This window comes from Labeo rohita, chromosome 15, assembly GCF_022985175.1.
Source record: "Labeo rohita strain BAU-BD-2019 chromosome 15, IGBB_LRoh.1.0, whole genome shotgun sequence".
NCBI lineage: Eukaryota > Metazoa > Chordata > Actinopteri > Cypriniformes > Cyprinidae > Labeo > Labeo rohita.
The window spans coordinates 19,259,082-19,283,702 of record NC_066883.1 but is presented as its reverse complement, the minus strand read 5'-3'; the positions used below and the strand labels follow the sequence as shown (position 1 = coordinate 19,283,702).

Here is a 24,621-nt window from a genome sequence, read left to right as displayed (position 1 = left end):
TGGCAGTCTATAGTACTCCCAATGTTTTCCTGGTCCAACCCGAATATTACAACCCAAAACACGACAATAATTGACCGTTTTCAGCAGTAATAATCAGCTAAATTTATGAGTTTCATTCGGTTCAGTGGCGTTGTTTATGTCCAGTGCTGGCGATATGGCCGATGCATGATGCGTTGTGAAAACACTCTATTGAAAGATTAGAGTCCAGACACATCTTCTATCTTCACAATTTTATTGCAGGAGTTTCAGTTTGTATTCAGGTTGTCAATTTAGTTTCACTTTTGTTTTGTCAGTGCGTCACGGCAAATATTCAGAATCACCAGATACTCATAAACATGCCGTTATTATTCATCAGAACAGGCTTTATTAAAGCTTTAGATGATGAAACGATAGATTACAGAAGCATACAGATCCTTAAGATAACTAACATTAACAGTAAGTGATAAGGATCAATATAACACCGTCAACTGTAACTTTATTAATAAGCTTGTCAGTTCTATTACTTTCCTAAAGAATTATGTAGGCAACGAGCTATAATTTTACAATGTTTTCAAGACAAGCAGAGGACTCCACAAAATTTTGCATCCTCACAAACTTACTTAGCAATCACATTCATGTGCTATTTTACTGTATATCAACATCACAATCTATCTATGTTTAGGTGTTTTATATGGAAGTGGCACTGAAATCTGCTAGCTTTCAGCTAATGCTGGATTACGGGAATCAGTGGCATTTCAATACGCGTAGCTAGAAAGGTAATGGGAAAGACCAGTGGCTCCGCTGCTGTCACCACAAATCGTGTACTTCCCTTGAGAGGCCAGACTGTTGATCTGAGGAGAAAAGAAGAAGAGGTTAGACTGGAGATCTGTCTATCTATCTATACATCTGTCTGTCTATGAATAGATTTGGTTGAAATGCCTCTGCTCGTTTGATGAATTCCTCGGTTGCGGCAGCTTCGTTCTCTCTCTGTCCGCGCCAGGTCTTCAGAGCTGAGGCCTGTAGAGCTCGGCCGAATGAGAAGGTGAGAGACCAGGGTTTCACCAGTGGGCAGTTATTGATGGCGTTTAGGTTAATGGAGGCCTCCTCCTCACTTTGGCCTCCTGAGAGAAAAGTAACCCCTGAAAGTGCAGGAATTCTCCAGTCAGTGTCCAGACTCATCACTGAATTTGAATTCAGGTGTACGTTTTTTACTGTATCCTCACCTGTCACTGCGGGCGGGACAGTACGCCGCAGAGCAGTGACTGTTGCCATTGCAACCTCCTCTGCGCTGTATTTGGTTGGGCAGCTGTGTCCAGGGGTCACCATGTTGGGCTTGAGTAGAGTGCCTTCCAGATACACATGATGATCAAACATGGCTTTGTAGACTTCTGCAAGCACCTGAAAAAATGAGAGTGAATCTAAATCATGTGATCATTCCAGCAGGTTTGAATGTGTATAGCATATTTAAGGAATGGTTAACTCAAAAACTGAAAATACTGTCATTATTTACTGGCTCTCTTGTTCCAAACAAGAGAGGGTGAATGACAGAATTTTTATTTTTGGATGAACTATCCTTTTAAGAAGTAGAGTATAACCAACCCTCTCTGTAACAAACTGACAACGCTTCAGATCATGGTCTCCATCAGGTAGGATCTCAGGTTCCACTATGGGTACAATCCCATGCTGCAAGTACATTATGGACAAGAACTTGTGCTTTAACAATTTTCCGTTTGTATCTCATATTAATAAATTTAGCCTAATTAACATTTTACCTGCTGACAAATGCTAGCATAGCGAGCAAGGACTTTCGCATTTTCTTTAATGCACAGGTTTGATGGGGTTGTATCACTGATTTTCATCACACAACGCCACTTTGCAAAGTCAGCTCCATCCTTTTTATACTGTGCGCAGCGTTCTGAGAGCCCATCCAGACCTGTTGAGACAGTAGAGCTGCACTTAACACTAACTATCATGTTAAAATTCTGACAAATGTTATGTTCCAGGTCAAAATGCCTCTAATTGGATTAAATACAGTTCTCCAAAAATCAGTGTTGCCAAGTCTGCGGTTTTCTCACAGAATTAGGCTTCTTTAAAGTTTTTGTTCACTTCCAGAACAAAAATTTACAGATAATTTACTCACCCCAAGATGTTCATGTCTTTCTTTCTTTAGTTGTAAAGAAATTCAATTTTTTTGAGGCAAACATATCAGAATTTTTCTCCATATAGTGGACTTTAATGGTGCCTGTGAGTTTGAACTTGAAGCTTCAAAGTGCTCTAAACAATCCCAGCCAAGGAAGAAAGATCTTATCTAGTGAAACAATCTGTTATTTTCTAAAAAATCTTTTTTGCAATTTATATAAATTGTAAGCTTAAATGCTTGTCTTTTCTAGCTCTGCGTCAACTCTGTGAATTCAGTGTTTACAAAGTGAATGCACAAGGAGGGTCAAACACCCTTTACAAAAACAATTTTGAAGATGGAGTAGAAAATGAGATGGGAGTTTTTCAAAATACCCTAACTGTATTAAACCGGAATGCACAGAGTACATGCAAAGCTAGACAAGATGAGCATTTAAGGTTAAAAAGTAAATAAATTGTCCATTTTATTTTTAGAAAATAAGCAATCGTTTTGCTAGATAAGACCCTTCTTTTTTAGAGCCTTTGAAGGTGCTTTTAAACTGCATTTTGGAAGTTCAAACTCACCACAGAAGTCCACTATATGGAGAACATTCCTAAATTTTTTTCCGCAAAAAACAATTTCTTTATGACAGAAGAAAGAAAGACATGAACATCTTGGATGACAAGGGGGTGAGTACATTATCTGTAAATTTTTTGTTATGGAAGTGAACTTCTCCTTTACCACTGTTACTGCGGGTTGAAGCAACTTCAATAAAGTGATATTTTAGCGCCTGAAATGTGAATTTTATTAAGGGAACCGCTTCAAAAAGCGTGTATTTTACCCCCCGGAAAACAATTTTTCCTGGAGGACCCCCCAAGAAATGCGATTGGGCTAGTTTAGTGCTAGTTTTGAGTAGCAATTGGGTGGGTTTTGTTGTAAAAACTTGGCATCACAGCGTGAAAAACCTGTAACGTTAATCCTTCTCACACCTTACAAAAGAACTAACATGAAAATATATTATTTTTAAAACTGTATTGAACAACTATCCTTCAAACTTGTTTTTTCCAGTCATAATAGCAATTTCATGTGCACATTCCACAAAACATCACTTTGCAGGCATGACACTGTGTTTACAATGGATGCAACAGAATGAGAACGAGAAACGAGGTATCAGTTACTGTCGGGGATTTGTTGTGTCGTATCGCGCCACACCACATCCAGTGTAGACAACATCACTGATTAAAATAGGTTCTATTGTCTTTTGTCACGTTGCGTTGGCGTAAGGGGTAGTTTACGCAACACCATTTTCAACTAAACACTGAAAATTTGAATGCATTTGGTCATTAATTTACCTGACAACAGTGGGTTTTTTTTTTATCTATAACGATAAAAATCCACCTAGTGGTATTTTCAAATCAAGACGTTCTCAGCTTTTTGTCTGTGTGATGTCACACTGACAAAGGCCGCTCCCACGATAGTTGATTGACACGGCTGTCTTACCTTAGACCCGCCCTGAGCTGTGACCGACTCTGACCACCATTGTGTCGACTCCAGTGCAGGGGAAAACAAGAATGTCTATGATAGAGCGACTGAGGTGTTTTGTTGTTGGATATAATAATGAACATAGCACTCGTCATTTACTTCCAACATTTGAGCCGCTAAAGACGCAGAGGATTAAAGTAACAAGTTTTTTAAGGGAATGCACCGATCCCTGATCTACATACAGGCATCTATGTTCATCATGATCCAGCTTCACCTACAGCAGAAGTGAGTACAAGGGGTTTTTATGCATCTTTGCAAATCGCCTTTTTTAATAATGTGTTTCGCGGCTAAATGCAGCTAAAGTAAACAACGGCTCATCAGCCCACAGAAGAGAGGGGCAGGCCGAGCAGGGCTCATTAGCATTTTAAGGCAAATGCATCAAAATGGGTCAGCCATTAGTGAGATACATCAGCAACCAATGACCCCTTTAAAAATGACATTGCCACCTACTGGCCTGGTATGCATAATACAGCATTTTCAGACTTTTTTGTGGATCCGTGTGAATGGGGATTGTTTCGAACATTCAAATTTCAACCAGTATTTCAAAAATGTGTTGCTGGTCAAATTGACCTGGAACATAATATAAGCGTCAAACACATCAAAACTTACTAAATCAATAACCAAAGAAGTAATGTAAAAGGAGTCTACCAACCAAAAGTATCAATTGTGAAATCGAATTCAAATTGAATTATCATATCCAGAGAATGGATGTCTTTGAAATACCTTGTGTAGTGGTTTCTCCATTAGTCCCTGGCAAGGGGACTACACCTTTATCAACCTGTAAAGAAAGAGCAAGATATTTTAAAATTGAAATATTTAAATTCAGCTCATTGACTTAAACTCCCTGTCAGAAGAAAGGTGCAAAAACTGGTGCATAATTAGTACCTTGGCTTAGAATAGTAATGTGAACCCTTAAAGGGACAGTTCACCCAAAAATGAAAATTCTGTTAGCTTTTAGGGGTAAATAGAGTACAAAGTTGCCCCTTTAAGAGTACCACCCTAGTGTCAAGCAGTTTACCCCAAAAGGCATTTTTGCACATAAATAAAAAAAAAAAAAAATTCTAAAAAAATGTTTCCCAAAGACAGGCTTTGTGAACACTCCTCATAACTGCGACTATTTGGACAGCCAGCCAGTCCCATTCCAAAAATATCTCACTGATTGAAGTGCACTTGAAAGGCTTTTTTTAATGAGAGATGACATGAAATTATGGATCAAATGGGACTGAGAGATGTTGCATTCCAGATTCCAACTCACAGTGCCTGCATGAGCACCAAGGCACAACATGTCAAAGCAAATGCGCTTACATCTACCCCAGTGAACCCAGGTGAGACTTCATACCTTGATTCCAATAGTGATGCCCTTGTCCTTAATCATCTTGACAAATGGGACGCCATCATCAGAGTTCTGGTAGAGTGTTTCGTGAAAGAAGATCACTCCACCGATGCAGTTATCGATGCGGTCATCAGCGGTGAAGAGCACCTGTCGGTAGAGGCGGCGGTTCTCCTCGTTGTTCTCTACTCCTATCTGGTTCAAACGCTTCCCCATGCTGCCTGTTAGAACATTCACAGGATCAAAGTGAGTTTTTGCACACTGCAATGTATGTTGACAAAGTAGAGGGAGCCACACTAACCTATGGACTCGTCCGCAGCTAGGATGCCTTTCCCTGGTGACACTATGCGTAGAGCTATCTCATGTAGCTCCTTCTTTTGCTCAGTGGTGAGGGGAGGAAACTGATGGGTCATCCTAAACGTCTAACACGACCTGAAGATAGGGCAGAAAGTGTAAATGAACAACAAAGGACAATCAGGATAGGATTTCAGTGACATCACTATATTTTGCCTTCCTGCTGAAGTCATTTATGCTTATGACAGGGTTTGTATAGTTCACATACAATGTAGGAAAAATAGATAGAATGTAGAAATCTAAAATCTGTGGAAAAACAGATAATGTCCTGACCAAAATTACCAGAAACTTGTTTTAAGTTTGCAAACATTTCCTAAAACATAACCATGTGTAACTCGAAACATGGATAAATATTTTATCCTTTATATTAACAGCACGTTGGGCTCTATATTTTACAGACATTTATTATGGTGTGTGCACACCAAAAGCTAATTTAATTATTTGCGTAAGTAGATTGCATATAAAGTCGATGCAAAAGACCCGAATAGATGAGGTGACGCGATTGTACGAATGCGCCATATACGCCATAACAGCGTTAAAAAAAACTACAAACATGGTGGATATGCGCGACCGACGGACAGGTAGAGAAAGGGGTTTGCGTGATAATCAATGTCTAACCTGATGAAAAAATATTTATTTAAATTTATCCGCATTATATTTAATCTTCAGCAACATTGTGAACTTTCATAATGATAAGTTTGGTCATTAACTTTTAAATGTATCATTATGCAAACACATGAGCAGACTTCCCAGCATGGAAGACCCGCAACTGGGCAGATCAACGTAACTTTTTATTTCTCTTAAGTACGGTAGGAAATCAAATTAAACGAAATGTAGATGATGTTAACTCTTTAACAGTGACAGGATGCACATAATTCGTAAAACCACGTGATATGCCTGTCGGATGTTGTTTTTCTTGATTTTTTTGTGTTCTAACATGGTTGACTAAATGTTTTCATTTTGTTCGGTTTAATTCTGTTCATACTAGTCATACAACTTATGTAAGCAAACTCCAAACCCCACACCTTTCCTTTTTGGAACTGTCCTTGCAAAAAGTTACATATAACAATGTGTGTTTTTCAGCTTTGAGGATGAACCTCTTGACATCCATTTCCTGCCTCCTAGCAAGGATACAGTGATGTGAAATACGATCTGGAGTTCGTTATTTCAAAGACGCACAGCACACATTTTGTCCAGTTGCGTCCACACCGCATCGAGATAACAACATCTTAACTTTTCAGAATGCTGCAAGTGCACCGCAGGTCATGTGACAAGAACCAATGAATCAGCTTCATCCTTTCCCGTAACAACATTGAAAGCTCAGCCAAGATGGAGGAACAACTGATCATAACTGTTACAGGAATAACCATTTTGAAATAAATTTTGAAATAAATGGCTAGTGTTTTCCACACATTTTTAGGTGTGACATGTGAATGGCCCCTAAGGGGTCAGCAACAGAGCATCCATTAAGGACGCAGCTATGACAAAGTAGTATGTCCCAAAGCTTGCCTACTATTCTGCTAAATTCTCCAAAGTATGTACTTTTCCTTCACTGAAGAGTACATACTTTCACGGCATTGTATAAGCAGGCAATTTGGGACTCTGGAGTGGGAAGTTCGCATGACACGTTGTCACACAAGCCAATCAGCAAAGAGCTTATTGACAAGTCAAGTTGTATTAGAAAATAGAGGGAAAAAAGGTATCTTTTCTGTGTTAATCAGAGTTTTTGTCGTAACTAGCCGCGACAGCGACACACAAAAAATTTAGAAACGGTTTGTATTTCTGCGACGTCACCGCTGGAACCATGACAATTTTAATCTCAGGTACTGCTTATGTGCTTTATTCAATGTTAAAAGTGCCTAATGTGAGTGTGAATTTCATATTGCGTGACATTTATAGCCATACTGAAATCAATGATAAATAATTTACCTCAGATTTGGATAATAAATGTAAATAAAACATATACGTTAAAACTGCAAACTCACTGCAAACCAACAAGTGTTTTCCATGACAAAGATGGTATCAGTCACTCAGTGTGTAGTTTTAGTCATGTTAAAAAGGTTTTATATTTATGAATTAGATTTTAAACTTGTCAATTTCATTGGGATATTTGAGTAATTCTGTCGAGTCAAATTGCTTGTCGCTGGAATATTGTCATGTCGCGATAAAAGGTATCTTTTGTCCTAACTAGCCGTGAGAGCGACATGCAAAATTTCTGTTTTAGAAACAAGGGCACAGAACAGATTTCAGTAATTCAGTAGGTTGGTACATTGGTATCTTGTCACATTGACACAGAAAACCATCCCGCAAGTAATCTACAGAAAACCAATTGGTTTCATTTATGAAGCTTTAATTGGTTAGAAATTGGTTTCTGTGAGTTTAATCTCTAAAAAAGGTAACAAACATTAATAAGATTTCCTAAAGATTTATACAATGTAAAAAGTATTTTTGTATATAAAACAAATAGTGTTTCAGCCTTTTTACTGAAATTGAAGGTTAATTCAGCGTGATCCTTGCGTGTTCCTTTTTTTAGTGTCAACTAAAAAACCACCAACAAAAAACAAAGTTAAATAGATAAATCCAACACAACTGTGACTTAAAATCACAGCAGCTGTTTTACTCAATGCTACTCAATTCAAAAATGCCAAGCATTCACTTTCACAAAACCTTAACAACGATTTCTGCAAGTCTTGCAACTTTGTTATCCGCAACTGAAGCACCGACACAGTTTACAAGCCTAAGCATATATAAATTACTCTCTTTATGAATAACTAAACCACCAAAGTACTGCAAAATGTTATTTTTAAGAGTACTCAACTGCTTGAAAACACACGGCTACGTGGAAAACTGATCGTGCACATGATTCTCAGCACTAAAAAATGATCTATACATTGTCTTGCCTGTGAAATCATAACTTTTTAGAAATAAAACCCTTGCAAAGTTGTCTCTCCACTGCATATTTCATACAACAATTGTAATCCAAAATGGTGATGGCAGTAAATTCAACAGATGGAGTTACTCACCAAGTCAGAGCAGACCGACGAACTCAGACTGAAGGGGCTTTTTTCTACAGACGAGATGAGACGTGACTGAATCTTTAACAGTGCCAGTGTCCCAGTTCTTTATGAAGGTGATATCCCAGAGGATGCTGACACTTGTAGGGCGGAGCTTAACGGCATGCCCTCATTAAGTTATTGGAGGAGGTGTTAAAGGCCACCAAAGGTTGCCCACCCGATCCCATTTCTCTAGCAGCATGTATTCTCATTATTTTACACAATGGGTAATGCAATTAAATGAGATTTATTGCATTTTCTAAACAGCAAAAATTGCTAGGATAGAGTGGGTAGTTGCCAGGGTGTTGCTATACAGCTGTTACAGTTGGTTATTAGGGTAGTAGTGTACTCAAAATAGATAAGGCTCAGATCGCTTGTTTTTTCAACTGGCAAGTAAAAATTGGCACATTATGTGAGGTAGCAACTTTGTAACCTGTTGGGTCTTTCAGGCCACATCTGCTATTTAATTTTAAAGAAGGCTGTATTTCCGTCAACAATATAATTAGATCATATACGCCTTAGGCGAATCCTCAAATCTCTAGTCAGCTGAGACTCCCATCATACCCATAGGAAAATGTTGGCAGTCACAGAGCGGCTGAGATTCGAGCATATGTGTGGTAAAAAATGAGGTGGGGTCATGGCATAATTTCTAGTTCTATACAGGTGAGTAGAATTTTTAGATGACTTTATGATCTAGTTTTCAAGGACAAAGAGGAGTCAAAGTTTGGAGATTCAGTTTACCAAAGCATCGATCTGTTGTGAAATTATGTGATGATAAATGTGGCTTTAAGTGTAATTGACTAACATCACATATATATGTACGTAATATGTATAGAAATAGCCAGACTTTTTTTAGGAGCATGTTGTTCAGTTCTTAATATGAAACCAATAATGTACTGTAGATAAAAATGGCAGGTTTAGAGGGATACCCGATGTCTCATTATACATAAAGGACCGAACCCATTGAAAGTAGACTCTCAGGAGAACTGTTAAGAGTTACGGATATTTTAAGCCTCCTCTACTGGGGCTGTGATTTTTTTCCTGATACCTAATTAAAAACATTAATAATGATGCTTTATCTGGTGTTCAATTTTCAGCCCTATTAAGGCTGCTCCCATTTGGGTTTGTCATTGCTCTCACAAATAGGTCACACCAAAGTCTCAAAGTTGGAGAAATGTCTCCAGATATCATTCACAGATATATATTTTACCATTCTATCATTTGAATTGTGATGACATGAAGTTCTACTTTCTTCCTCCACATCAATCGATTCACAAGTTCTTTTTTAGGTAGATATGTTGAGGATGATCTTTACAGTACTGCTGAAAAATGTTCTCAGATAATCAAATAATGGCAACTGATATTCAGATACTTTTTCCCACTATATACACCGTTTAAACTAAATTGTATTGCAATGCATTGTATTATGGTTTAGCATAGCACCATGTATGTACATTCCATTGTACATACTAATGGATATTAACAGTATATATATTCTATGAATCAGTGGCAATCAACATTATCAACCTCAGTGTTTTTGATTTTCTCTGTGTTCCCAAAATCAAACGGTGTCCGTTGTGAGGTATATTATTAAAGCTGTAGCCTATTGTATCCATCAATGGGAGTTTTCACCATTTGTATTTAGATCTTATATTTTTAGTGACTATTTCTGCAGGTTACAGTGATACTAAAAAGATGGCGACCAGTGAGTCCTTGCTTCAAATGATTTTGTTCAAAACACAGTTACATTCGGGAGTGAAATAAGTGGCAGGCCTTGTTTAAAGGATTACCCCAAAATGAAAAAATTGTCATTAATCACTTACCCCCATGTCATTCCAAAACCATAAAAGCTTCATTCGTCTTTGGAACACAATTTAAGATATTTTGGATGAAAACTGGGAGACTTGTGACTGTCCCATTGACTGCCAGGTAAATATCACTGTCAAGACATAGAAAAGTATGAAAGACACCATCAAAATAGTCCATCTGTGGTTCAATCTGAATTTTATGAAGCAACGAGAATAGTTTTTGTATGCAAAAAAAAAGTTTTTATTCAACAATTTTGGAGAGTATCCGCTGGACGCAAACTGCGTACACCGTTCTATGTCAGTCGCACCACACGGATACGTTTTCTACATATATTTACGTTTTGATTTGAACGAAAACAGCATATCCAGTGTACGCAGTTTGCGTCCAGAGGATACTCTCAAAAATGGTGCTACACTGACATGGAGGAGACGAATTGTTGAATAAAAAGGTTTTTTTGCGTGCAAAAAGTATTCATCGCTTCATAAAATTCAGACTGAACCACTGATGTCAGATGCACTTATTTGATGATGTCTTTCATACTTTTCTGAGTCTTGACAGTGGTATTTACCTGGCAGTCAATGGGACAGTCACAATCCTCCCGGTTTACATCCAAAATACAAGACGAAATAAGCTTTTATGGGTTTGGAATGACATGGGGATAAGTTATTAATAACAAAATTTTCATTTTGGGATGGAGTAAGCAATTCACTCAATCATTCATTCTGTGCAGGAGCAAAAAAAAAAAAATTATTCATTAATGATCAAGTGACATGTCTTTGAGTGAGTCACTAAATTGTTCGCTCACCAATTTGTTCAAAAACAAATATTTAATCAGGAGAGAAACAAGTGAAATATCTGTACAAGTGAGTCATTGAATCATTCACTCAACTGTTTCATTCAGAAACACATTTATTCAGAAGTGAAACAAGTGACGTTACTGAGTGAGTCACTAAATCATTCACTCAACCTAGTGGTGTCAATCGATTAAAAACTTAACTACTTAATCGCACATTTTTTTCTAAAATTAATCACGATAATCCTACCTGGCATTAACATTTTTAATTATACTTTTATATTGCAATAATTTCACATTCAAGCTTCAAATTCATGTAGAAACAACATTAAGAAAGTATATTTTTAATGTGTTTAATGCAATCATCACTGATTCCAGCTGATGTCTTTATGAATTTATTTTTAAATATTTTGAATGCATTAAACTGAAAAAATTAATCACCTGCGTTAACGTGCTAATTTGACATCACTAACAGTGAAACAAGTGACACGTCTGTTTGAGTGAGTCATTGTATCATTCACTCTGTTTCATTCAGAAACTGATTTATTCAGAAGCAAGACAAGTCTTTTTGAAATGAATGATTCAATGAATCATTCATTTAACAAATTCATTCAAAAACACTGATTCATTTTGAAACAAAACACTACTGCTGAGTGTTGTATGGTGATGCACAGAAGTTGATTCTGCTTTGGCTTTGGAACTATTATTTGCAAAAAAGTAACTGGAAATATTGTGTCTAAAAAGTTTCTCGATATTAATATCTCAATGTACTTATGTGTTTAAGCATGATAAGTTTTATTTATTGTTGTCAGATTATCACTCTTATGCTGCCACAGCAAACAGGGCATCACTGTAAGTGGTATGAATATAAAAACAAATGTAAAAATGAGATTAGTTTTAAAATGAGTGAAAATATACACAGGAACAAAAGAAAATAAAACCCAACAGTTCTTGTATCATTAAGGCAAATATCGGCATATTATTAAACTTTCAAAACAGAGGTAACATTGTCAAAAATCTATTAATGAATGCTATTACTGGCTATTCACATAGACTGATTTGTTTGTGCTCTATGTGGGTGAACTATTAGAAAAATACTGTGGCATTTTATCTTGTCTTTGGCAAAACACTGAAGAGAAAAAAACAGTTTATTTTTGTTTTCTGTTTTCATGGAGAATTGGTTCCTATTGCTTTTGTTTCAGCCCCTACTGTGTCTTGATTTACCTTAATCTTCATCAAGGTAGGAGACAAATCTGCAGAGGTGGATGGAGAGTTCAGTAGGTCACACTCAAAATTCTGAAGAAGGTCTAATGATAAACCTCGCATCGACCTTTCCGGTCGGTCAGGATGATTCTTCAGCTCCAGGATTGGCTTGATGGGACTTTTCTGCAGCAGCTGGGAATCAAAAGACATGCCGTGGAAAAACTTCTGGTTTTGATAGAGCTCCAGGCACCTTAAGCGACGTGTGGGGATCTTGCACAGAAGCTATATTCAAAAATGATGAAAGAAATTTAGGAAGAATTATAGAATGTTTGTACAAACAACAGGGTTTTAGGCCAATCAGATTTGAGGGCAGCAGAAATAAAACGTAAAGAAATGCTAAGAAATTCATTTAAAAGAGGTGTGTTTTTGTTATTAAATAGACTATTAGTACGAATTACCTCTAAATTATATCTAACACATAAAATATGGGGTATTTCAATAAACATTAGAATTAATGGTGTAACACTATATAATAAGGTGTCATTTGTTAACATTTGTTAAAGTATTAACTAACATAAATGAACTATACATTTATTACACTGTTTATTAATCTTTGTTAATATTAGTTAATAAAAATACAGTCATTGATTGTTTGTTCATGTTAGTTCAGTGCAGTGCATTAACTAATGTTAACACAACTTGTGATTTTAATAATGCATTAGTAAATGCTGAAATTAACATTCATTTTTTAAGCATAAAATGCATAAATTCATTCATTTTTATATATATATATATATATATATATGGGGAGTTGACAAATAAAAATTGGACTGCGTCCTATGGTATGACATAGCAAAAATGGAGGAAAAAAAAACTTAGCATACAAATAACATGAGAAAAATGTATCTTCATCCTTACAGTTACAAATAGCATGAGAGAGGAGAGGTTTATCTTCAGTGTCTGAGTTTTGTTTTTGTTTTTTTTTGCATTTTTCCGTCACACCATAGGACACATTGATACGTCAACTACCCATATACACACACAGTGCTTTGCACAAGTAATCAAACCATTTTTTTCACGTTTTGTTATGTTGCTATCTTATGTTAAAATGCTTTAAATTACTTTTTTTCACATCAATCTACACTCTATACACCATAATGACAAAGCAAAACAGTGTCGCCACTACTTTGTAAACTTTGTATTTTAAAAATAAAAACCTGAAATTAGTACATTGCATAAGTATTCATACCCTTAACTCAGTACTTAGCTGAAGCACCTTTACAGCCTCAGATCTTCACCCTTTAAGCTCTGCCAGCCTGGATAGACACAGACGCACATTTTCTGGTTTCTCCTGAAATATTTGATGCGTTCAAGCCAAGGCTGTGGCTGGGCCACTCAAGGACATTCACAGAGTTGTCTATAAGCCACTCTTGCTGTGTGCTTAGGGTCATTGTCCTGATGGAAGGTGAACCTTCAGCCCAGAGGTTCTGAATGCTCTGGACTGGGTTTTCATTAAGGCTATCTCTATATTTAACTGTGTTGAACTTTCCCTCTACTCTTACAAGTCCTCTCAGTCCGTGCCGCTGAAAAACAGCCCCGCAGCATGAGGCTGCAACCAGCACACTTTAGTTTTGGGATGCTACTGTGCAGGTGATGAGCAGCACCTGCTTTCCTTCAAACATGATGCTTGGAATTGAGATTCTTCAGACTAGGCAATATTGTTTCTCACAATCTGAGAGTTCTCTTGGTGCTTTGTTGCAAATTGCAAGTAGGTTTTAATGTGTCTTCACTGAGAAGAGGATTGAGTTGGGCCACACCGCCATAAAGACAGGATAGGTGGAGTGTTGCAGTGTTGTTTGTTTCTTCCACCTGCATATATGATCAAGGAGCTCAACTAAAGTGACCATCAGCTTCTTGGTCACCGGTCTAACCAAGCCCCTTCTCCATCAATTGCTCTAGGAAGAGTCCTAGTTGCTCCAAACTTCTTTCATTAAGGGTGCTTCATTAATGCTTCTGTGAACCTTCAATACAGCAATTTTATTCTGAACTCTTTCCCAGATGTGTTGCTTAATGCAACCGTATTTCTGAGCTCTACAGGCAATTCTTTTCTTTTCTTTTTTTTTTACCTCAGGGCTTGGTTTTTGCTCTGATATGGATTTTCAGCTGTTAGACCTTTTATTAAGATGTGTGTGCCTTTCCAAATCATACTCATTCAAATGAATTTGCCACAGTTTAACTCCACTCAAAGTGTAATAACATTTACAAGCAATATGAGTGCTCCTGAGCTAAATTTCAACCGTCCCAGATAAGGGTTTGAATACTTATGCAATGGAATCATTAACGTTTTTAATTTGTAATAAATTTGCAAATATGTTTTTTTGCTGTGTCATTATGGTGTATGGAGTGCAGATTGATGTGGAAAAATATAATTGCCTTTTATTGTATAATACATGTTTATGAATATCAACCATAGTCAAAACCTATATGCATGTAAAAAAAACAACAACAACATATAATTGATTTTAATTGTATTATGTATATCATATAAATACATACATACATAAAGATTATTTATAGCATCTCACCTCTATGAGCAGGAAGGCCAGAGTTGGACTGAGGGTTGCCGGCATGTCATATGGACACTCACTGACGCTGCTGAGCATATCACAGTGATCTGCTTCCGGCGGCAGAGGAAACTACAAATCAAAATAATCAAGAAAAGACTCACACAGTCTGTATAAGCAGCCCGTAGCACTTTCTCCACATCACTGAGATCTGCACATTGAGACTGACACATCCATCAAGTATAATGCTCATCTTGCTGTATGGCCTCTGGGTATGTCTCACCCCTCCAGTGGCTAAAGCGTAGAGAAGAACGCCAAGAGACCACCAGTCTGCAGCGTGGCTGTACGGGCCGCCGCTCAGGACCTCAGGAGCTGTTTAATGACCACATCATGTAATTAAACATCCACTTTTACAGAAATAGCTCATTTGCTTAGAGCTATACATGTCTTTAGTTACAGCCAGATATAGATGATGGTAAACACAGTCTTACTACGGAAATCCTTTCCCATTTAAAAAGAGATGGTTGGGATTTCTGCCTTACCCATGTACTGTATTGTGCCGCAGATAGTAAACGCTCTATCCCCACGCTCGAGTCGGCGAGACAGCCCGAAATCAGTCAAGCGGAGGTGACCTAAATGAGACGGCATTAATATTCCTATTGCACAATTCCCTTTACTTAAAGCTAAATGAGTGCTTCACAGTTGGGATGGTCTTTTGAAAACAATCCAAAGACACAAACGACACACACGGTCCTGGCATATGTGAAAAAAAGGCAAGATAGTTTTTTTTTTAGAATAACTATGTGGATATATGTTCATATCATGTGAAGTTGTTAATGTTAATGAAGTCTACATAATAGTCAGCAAGGACACAATGACAACAGTGATATTTCTCTGGTTAAGAAAATATGTATAATTTTGTCTTCTAATGAGGAAATTTTATAGAAAAACCACGGATGAATTTGGAACTAATGGTTATTTCAAAACTGAAAACCAAATATCTTTAAATATACATCAATCTGAATTACTTGCAATCAAAATTTAACCCTGATATATTGTAATAATTTTAAAATGTATGCTTTTTTTGAATATTCAAAGTTTTAAAAAAAATTGCATCTATAACAGTTTAGTAGCATATTAAAAATAGACTGTCAATATTTAATGTAACATTATCGAGCTATCAAAATTATTCAACCCCTATTCATTAATTACTGGAAAATATTTGATATATAGTAGGTTAATTTATACATTTGTACAATATCTTTGTATAGCACTTTTTTACTTAATACTACATTTAAATATTCTTAGACTATATTACCATAAATCCTTCAGTAACTAAGATAAAGGTGAGTATGTTGAGGACAAACCTCTTAAAATATAATAAAATATAACACTGAAATATTTTCATATTAAAAATATATTAAATATTTTTTGTCTGTACAACCAGTCTTTTGAAAGCAGAAGGTAAAATTAAATAATAATATAATGCAATTAATAATAATAATAATAATAACAATAATAATAATAATAAAATTAAATAGTTAAATAAAATAATAATAATAGAATTAAATAAAATAATTAAATATAATAATAATAATAATAATAATAATAATAATATAAAATCTATTAAAATATAATGAAATTACTAATTATAATAATAATAAATTATAAATAAGAATAAGGAATAATAATAAGAAATTAACAATAACAATAATAATATTAATAATAATAATAATAATAATATAATGAAATTAATAATTATAATAAAAAAATCTAAATAATAATAATAAGGAATAATAAGAAAAAGAAATTAACAACAACAATAATATTAATAATAATAAATTCTAAATAATAATAATGAAGAATAATATTATTATTAATAATTACATTAAATTAAATTAAATAATTAATAATATTAATATACTGAGATTATTATTTTTATTATTATTAATAATAATAAACATTAATAATAAATTATAAATTATAAATAATAATAAAAAGAAATTAACAACAACAATAATTAATAAGAATAATATATAATAATATTCTTAGTAATAAATAGTAAACTAATAATCAATAATATAATTAATAATAATTAAATTAAATAATTAAATAATTATTTAATTAAATACTTAATGTTAATATATAATTAATATTGTAATAATAATATAATGAAATTAATGAAATTACTAATGAATATTAATATTATTATTAAAAATTAAATTTATTAATAATAATAATATATAATTAATAATAAAATATAAAGAAATTCTGTGTGTTATAAATAAATAAATAAATAAATAAATACATATTATATTTATTATATATGTATGACTTAAAAACAGCAGTATTGAATATATATATACAGTATATATATATATTCAATACTGCTGTTTTTCAATACTGTTATTTTTTTATTTTATTTTTTTCAGTACTGCTGTTTTTAAGTCACTTATTTGTATGGTAGGGTACAAATATTGTTGAAAAGCTGCTGAAAGCTGTTACAGATTCATAAAGTTGTGCATTAATGTTTAGAGCCAGTCTGATTTTTTTCATCAACTTTATGTTCTCAGAATCACTCAAATATGTATTAATAAACTTGTTATAATAGTTTACTGATACCTTTATCAGTCAAAAGGATGTTCTCCATCTGTTTAAGAAAAAAAAACAGTCAAAATGGTCATGTCAAAAAAACTGAATATTCCTGAAAATTGAATGTGTTCAGTATTCACCAAAATAAATCAAACTAAATAAAAAAAAGTATTATACTGTAACTTATACCTTCACATCCCTGTGTATTATTCCAAAGTCATGCAAAAAACCTGAAAATTAAAAATAAACGTATGTTAACTTATAGTGTCATTGATACAAATTTACAACACCTGTTTGTGAAAACAACCCAAAACTAAATATAACAGATTCATTAAATAAAAACTAAGTGCTTGTTCATATACATAGAGAATCTAACAACACTCACCCAAAGCAGAGCCCAGTTCAGCAGCAAACACTCGAACATCTCTCTCATCAAAGCAGCCGTTCAGTGTCCAGTAAGTATAGAGATCTCCAGTGCTGCAGTAATCACACACTGAACACAAACACACACGAGCCAGAGATGAGAGACGACAAAGACAATGTCACAGCAGACTGATTGGCCTGACCTTGAGGCCAGCTTCTTATAGATCAAACTCTGAGGGACTTCATTCAAGCACAATATGATCTGGAGCAGTAGTTTAGAGTATAATCACAAGCCGGTGACACAATTTCAGTCTGTCACAGGGTCACGCAGGGAGACTTTGGAAAGGAAGAAGACACAACACAATGATTAAGTCTCATAGCTTGCCTTGGCAAATGGATGTGGAGAGAAAAATACATGTGGGGGAAAGGTTTAGCAACAGAAACACATTGAACGAAACAGATAAATCACATGGAAAAGGACAAAATTAAATAAGAGTAATGCACTGAGAGCAGATCTTTAAAGTAATGTACAACTACAGCTCTCTTGACAGATATATGCACTCTTATAAATCTGGTAAACTCAGTCAATTTCACATGATATCCATGCACGAATACAAGGTAAACAGCACAGCAACATTAGAGTTGGATCAGAACTGTTTGTTTGTGTGGCGAATGTGGGCAGATGGGGAAGTGTTTTGAAAAACAGTCAAACTAATTTCACTAGTAATGCAGTTAGTACAGAAAACACACTTCACCTTTCACTTCACTTGTTCCTTTAAATCAGGGCTATTCAAACTTTCAGATGACCCCAAATATACAATATATATATTGTATGTAATTAGGTAAATAAGGCAATTATATATTTAAACACCCTTTGTGATACATACAATATATATATATATATATATGATTTTATTTTATTAAGTATCATGCAAATGATCATTAATTAATTAGTATATTAATATTAATAAATAATTCTGTATAATATATTATTGAAAATGTATATTACATATGAAAGATTAAAAGGCTTTTAACCTTTGTTATACACCCACTGTGATAAAACTGTTACTATTGTAAAAACGCTGCTTAAAAATAAATAAATAAGTTAACTTTATGTTTATATTACATTAGATATTATTACAATATATTTAAAATATAGAATCATACTTTGTTACATTTATATTTATATTAGTTCTGTCAAATGATTAATCACAATTAATTGCATCCAAAATAAAAGTTTACATAATATGTGTCTACTGAGTATATTTATTATGTGTGTGTGTGTATATATATATATATATATATATATATATATACACACATTCAGTGTATATTTAGAAAATATTTACATGTATTTACATGTATATAATGGTATTCATATAATTAATATTATAAATAAATATATTTCACATATAAACATAACATATTTTTCTTAAATATAGCCATGCAAGTGTGTGTATTTATATATAAATAATAAACATACAGAGTACACATACATATATTGTGTTAACAAACACTTTTATTTTGGATGTGATTAATCGTTTGACAGCACTAATTTATATTAAATATATTTATATTATATTATATTATATTATTATATTTTTGATCTTTGTGATACACCCACTGTGATAAACATGTTATTATAAAAAATGAAGCTTAAAAGTAAGTAAACATATAAATAAATACAAAAAAAAGTTAAGTTTATATTTATATTAGATTAGATTATAATATATTTAAAATATACAATCATATTTTATATGTAAAATGTATATTTATATTATATTGTATTATATTATCATGATTAAAGAACCTTTGTGATGCACCCACTGTAACAAAAATGTGTTATTATAAAATATACTGCTTAAAAATAAATAAATAAATAAATAAATAAATTTAGTTTATATTTATATTATTATATATTTAAAATATATAATCATGATTAAATGATTTATGATTAAAGACCCCTTGTGATATTTCCACTGTGATAAAAAATTATAAAAATAGCTGCTTAAAAATAAATAAATAAATAAATAAGGTAACTTTACATATATATTGTATTAGATATTATTATAATATATTTAAAATATATAATCATATTTTATATGTAAAATTTGTATTTACATTAAGTAAATTTAAGAAAGCACATATATCTTCATGGTCAAAAGCCATGTCACTGTGCGAGAATAATGTGATGATATAAAGACAGCATGCAAATGATCATTCATTAATTAATATATTAATATAATAATATTATAAAATATTACCTGGAAAATACTTGATATTTAGTAGGTAATTAGGTAAATTGATACATTTGTAAAACATCTGTATAGCACTTTTATATTAAATATTCATCTAGACCATACTGCCATAAATCCTTAAATAAGCAAGCTGAAGATGACTGTGTTAGGGATAAACTTACAAAACATATTTTATATTTTTTCAATAGACAAAAAAAAGAATATCAGTAGAATATAATAATGTGGGGATTTCCAGCTAGGTATATTTGTAGAAATAGCCAAAAATACACTGTATGGGTCAAAAGGATCGATTTTTGTTTTATGCCGAAAATCATTAGGATATTAAGTAAAGACCGTGTTCCATGAAGACATTTTGTAAATTTCCTACCGTAAATATATAAAAATATTTGATTAGTAATATGCATTGCTAAGAACTTCATTTAGACAACTTTAAAGGTGATTTTCTCAATATTTTGATTTTTTTGCACCATCAGATTCCAGATATTTTTAAATAGTTGTATCTCTGCCAAATACCGTCATATCCTAACAAACCATACTTTAATGGAAAGCTTGTTTATCCAGCTTATTGATTTATAAATCTCAATTGAAAGAAATTACTCTTATGACAGGTTTTGTGGTCCAGGGTCACATATATATGTAAAAATACCTTACAGAATATATTTTGTAACTTTTGTATGTTGATTCTCTCAAAAGCCCTCTGTGAACCCCTGTACCCCAGTCTGAAGCCCCCTGCTTTAAAGCAAAGGAAAATAAGGAGCGGAAGAGCGGGTTTGTATGTGGTGTGACTCACTGATGAAGAGATTGCTCTGGCTCTGCCAACAGTCCCGGAGACTGAGGAGGAAAGGATGTCTGACTTGTCGCTACAACGTAACAGTTGACAACACAAAACGAGATGGACGTGAGCGCAGGCGCTGAGAGGAAGTGGGAAGAAATCATAACGGCATGAGCAAAACAATTGAAGTATGAAATGTGTGCATGCTTATAGGGCATCGAGTGAGAGGACGTCAGTGCTGTCTATGTATCACTGGCCCGGTTAGAACCAGATCCGACGAGCCATAGCCGACACAGAGTGACTCACTTGAATTATCACCTCCTCTTTGGACTGCTGGAGGACTCCATGTCTCAAAACCTCCGCTTTGGGTAAAACCTAACCAACAGCGACAGCAGAAATTCTGGACAAGGATGATGCAGCGTAGCAAACATAAAACATTTTGGAAAAGGCAATAAAATGAAAACAAGGCAGAATAAGTCACCTTTATAGCATAAGTCTCATCTTTAGACACATCCTTCACCTTCAGGATTGGACCAAATGAGCCTTTAGCTACAAAACCAAGAATCTGAGAAGAAAATCACTCTTTTAAAAAGACACAACAGTTTTCTCTTTCTTGATTTATGTCTGTTTTTGTAAGGATTTTCAGACTTATGACAGTGAACTACCTGTAAATGCTTACGCCCAGTAAACCCGTGAGGAAACTCAGGCAGGAAAACGGAAATAAAGCCCGGCAGTGTCCACTCCAGACGGGGCCCCTCAGGGTTTGAGTCTGAGGGCCGAGATTGCTCAGAGACGGGGTATTCTAGGTGCTGGGCGCTGCGTCTAAATAGACTGTGATGAACAAGCTGAGCCGGGACAGACAGAAAGCCCTGATGACATGACAGGGATCTCCTCTTCACCAGTGATGATGATTCCTGCAGAAATGACAACATCTGTGATTAATAACTATACAAAAATTATAATTCTGCCATCATTTACTCACACAAATTGTTCCAAACCTTTAACCTTCTTCTGAAGAATGCAGGTAACCAAACAGCTGATGGACCCCTTTGACTTTCATAGTAAGGAAAAAACATACAGATTCTTCAAAATATCTTCTTTTGTGTTCGGCAGAAGAAACAAACTTGTATAGGTTTGGAACAACTTGCGGGTGAGTAAATTATTCAGAATTTTAATTTTGGGTGGACTATCCAGCTACCAAAGATATGTTCTCAGAATGTTTTGATAACATTCGCTTTAAATTATGAAAATGTTACTCCTGGAAGTTTTTTTCGTGAACGTTGGAGGAATATTCCATTCTATCATATGGAAATATTATTTCTGAATGTACTCAAAACATCCATTTTTTAAATGTTTTAAGAATGTTATGTGCAGCATTCCAACATTTTATGCAAACATTCTGCAGATATTAATAACAGCATAAAGAGGTTCTGAGAATGTTATACTAAGAACGTTTTCTCAATGTTATGAGAATGTTCATAAAGTAAAAATAACATTGTAAGGATGTTCCATGAATGTTGTACTCATAATGTTTTATGACAGCATTATAAAAACATTAAGCAAATAGTAATAACATTATAAGGATGTTGCGAGAATGTTACCTCTCAACATTACAAGAACATTCATTATGGAAATCACATAATAAAGACGTTCCATGAACGTTGTTGTCACGCTGGCATTGTGTGCGGGGAAAGACGAGGAGGAGCGAAGAAGTCCAGCACATAGAGTTTTATTAAATAATCCACAGTGAACAGGAACGGACAGGAAACAGCAGGGAACAGCAACCACAACATAAACCGACAGAGAATCAAATGCACGAAGACAAAACAATCACAGACAAACAAACGTGAACACAACCAACCTTAAATACACAGAAGAACCAATCAGGGGGAGACAGGTAAACAATACAAACAGTGACATCATAATTACAAACGGAACAGGAAGGACCAAATAAGGGCATACGGGGAAAAACACACAAAAACAGTCCAAAGGGTCTGACAGTTGTACTTAGCACATTTTATGAAAGCATCCAGAAAATAAAAAGTAATATTAAAGGAGAAGTCCACTTTCAGAACAAAAATTTACAGGTAATTCACTCACCCCCTTGTCATCCAAGATATTCATGTCTTTCTTTCTTCAGTCGGTAAGAAATTATGTTTCTTGGGAAAAACATTCACAATTTTTTCTCTATATAGTGCACTTCTATGGTGCCCCCAATTTTGAACTTCCAAAATGTCATTTTTGAAACAAAATTTAAATTTGTTTAAAAAATATCAGATTGTTTTGCTAGATAAGACCCTTCTTCCTCGAGTGGGATCATTTAGAGCCATTTGAAGCTGCATTTAAACTGCATTTTGAAAGTTCAAACTCGCAGGCACCATAGAAGTCCACTATATAGAGAAAAATTCGGGAATGTTTTCCTCAAAAAACATAATTTCATATCGACTGAAGAAAGAAAGACATGAACATCTTGGATGGCAAGGGAGTGAGTACATTATGTGTAAATTTTTGTTCTGGAAATGGACTTCTCCTTTAAGGACATTCCAAGAATATTATACAAAGGAAGTTTCTCTTAACATTACAAGAACATTCATTAAGTACAAATAACGTCATAAGGATGTTCTCTCAACATTGCGGGAGCGTAATTAACTATCAGTACCATTATGAACATGGGGTATTAAGACTTGTATGGCTTAATATAACATAAAAGATGTCTCTTACTGAAATATGTAGTCGAAAACTTCTGAAAGCTTTACGTTATTAAAAAATCCTCATCGTTTTATACATAATTTGGACTATAAAGGGTGCCATTATGACATGGCTGCCCTCTGTGAACTACTAAACATCTATTTGACATCTGACAGATGTAAATGTATCCATTTAAATTACATTTAAATGAGTGTCATTGCATTAAACAGGAAAATATATCAAGTGGCAGTTCACCATCTAGTGTCATTCATTTTCTTACTAGCCTACATGCAATGAAATACCTTTTTGGGAGCAAATTTTAAAACAATACACAAAGTATTTTTTCCCTGTTGTTCCTGTCTTTTCATTCTTTTCTGTTTCTACATATATTTTTCAGTAACTAATTTTGTCATTCATTGTATAATGTGATTTACCTCAGGCTAATTTGTGTCTATATCTGTAAATATCAATATCATCCGGTACTTTATCTGTTGTAAACAATTCCTAAAACAGTAAACACATTTGTCTGAATATTACATGAGGAGACATCTCACGTGTCAATGTAATTTGAATTCAATAATGAATTTGCCTCATGAAATTGATGTTAGCCTCAATATTTGAATCAGACCGAATTGTGTACACACAGCATTACTTTAAACAAACTCGTGAGGTGTAAACACTCACCTTATTTTTACTCCCGTCGCCGCCCATCACACGCCCATCACATTTTATCAGCAAGTAACGAATAACTCGCGACTTTCTTTTTTAAAATCATCAAATCTATTCTTCATCAAAAGCCCGTCAATTAAAAGTGAACTCGCGTTACTCACATCATTTCCAAACAAAACAACGCTGTTTCAGCAGGCACACTGGTCAGCGTCCAAACCTTTGATACACACGCACGAGCTCAAGACTCCGCCCCGCCCACTCATTAATATTAACACGTAAACAAAGATCACGTTACAGCGATGTACTGCATGAATCAGAAACGTCATAATTGATTGATTACGTAACTCACATACTCACAGACGTGACCTTCTTTTGTCTAGAGGCTTCCAACGGAGAATCAATGTACTAACGCACTGAAGGATAAAAAGCACTATTTGGTTAGCGATCATATCTTATACTAGCATATTATGCACATCTTTATAATTAAGTCTAATACATTTCTAAGCAACTACAATATTTTATACTAGTATATCATG

General features: G+C 34.3%; 2 protein-coding genes across 3 annotated transcripts; both read right to left on the bottom strand.

The window, feature by feature from the left end:
• Nucleotides 1-215: 215 nt before the first annotated feature.
• On the bottom strand, nt 216-8,449 carry aldoca (aldolase C, fructose-bisphosphate, a). Its single transcript, XM_051129294.1, has 9 exons — nt 8,345-8,449; nt 5,269-5,399; nt 4,977-5,188; nt 4,361-4,415; nt 1,752-1,912; nt 1,579-1,662; nt 1,203-1,377; nt 919-1,118; nt 216-830 (listed from the first exon to the last, which is right to left on the bottom strand). The coding sequence occupies exons 2-9, from the start codon at nt 5,378-5,380 to the stop codon at nt 735-737; spliced, it is 1,095 nt and encodes a 364-aa protein (XP_050985251.1). The 5' UTR covers nt 5,381-5,399; nt 8,345-8,449; the 3' UTR covers nt 216-734.
• A 3,230-nt stretch (nt 8,450-11,679) lies between these two features.
• rskra (ribosomal protein S6 kinase related a) lies at nt 11,680-24,301 on the bottom strand. Of its 2 annotated transcripts, XM_051128570.1 has the most exons (12): nt 24,101-24,301; nt 21,394-21,642; nt 21,210-21,293; nt 21,035-21,103; nt 20,747-20,816; nt 17,721-17,828; nt 17,525-17,565; nt 17,366-17,393; nt 15,286-15,375; nt 15,027-15,115; nt 14,765-14,875; nt 11,680-12,461 (listed from the first exon to the last, which is right to left on the bottom strand). In XM_051128570.1, exons 1-12 carry the CDS (start codon nt 24,125-24,127, stop codon nt 12,144-12,146), a joined length of 1,284 nt encoding a protein of 427 aa, XP_050984527.1. In that variant the 5' UTR covers nt 24,128-24,301; the 3' UTR covers nt 11,680-12,143. The 2 variants fall into 2 exon arrangements, with proteins under 2 accessions (XP_050984527.1, XP_050984526.1); XM_051128569.1 differs by lacking the exon at nt 20,747-20,816 and having other exon boundaries at nt 21,035-21,293.
• Between the last annotated feature and the right edge of the window lie 320 nt (nt 24,302-24,621).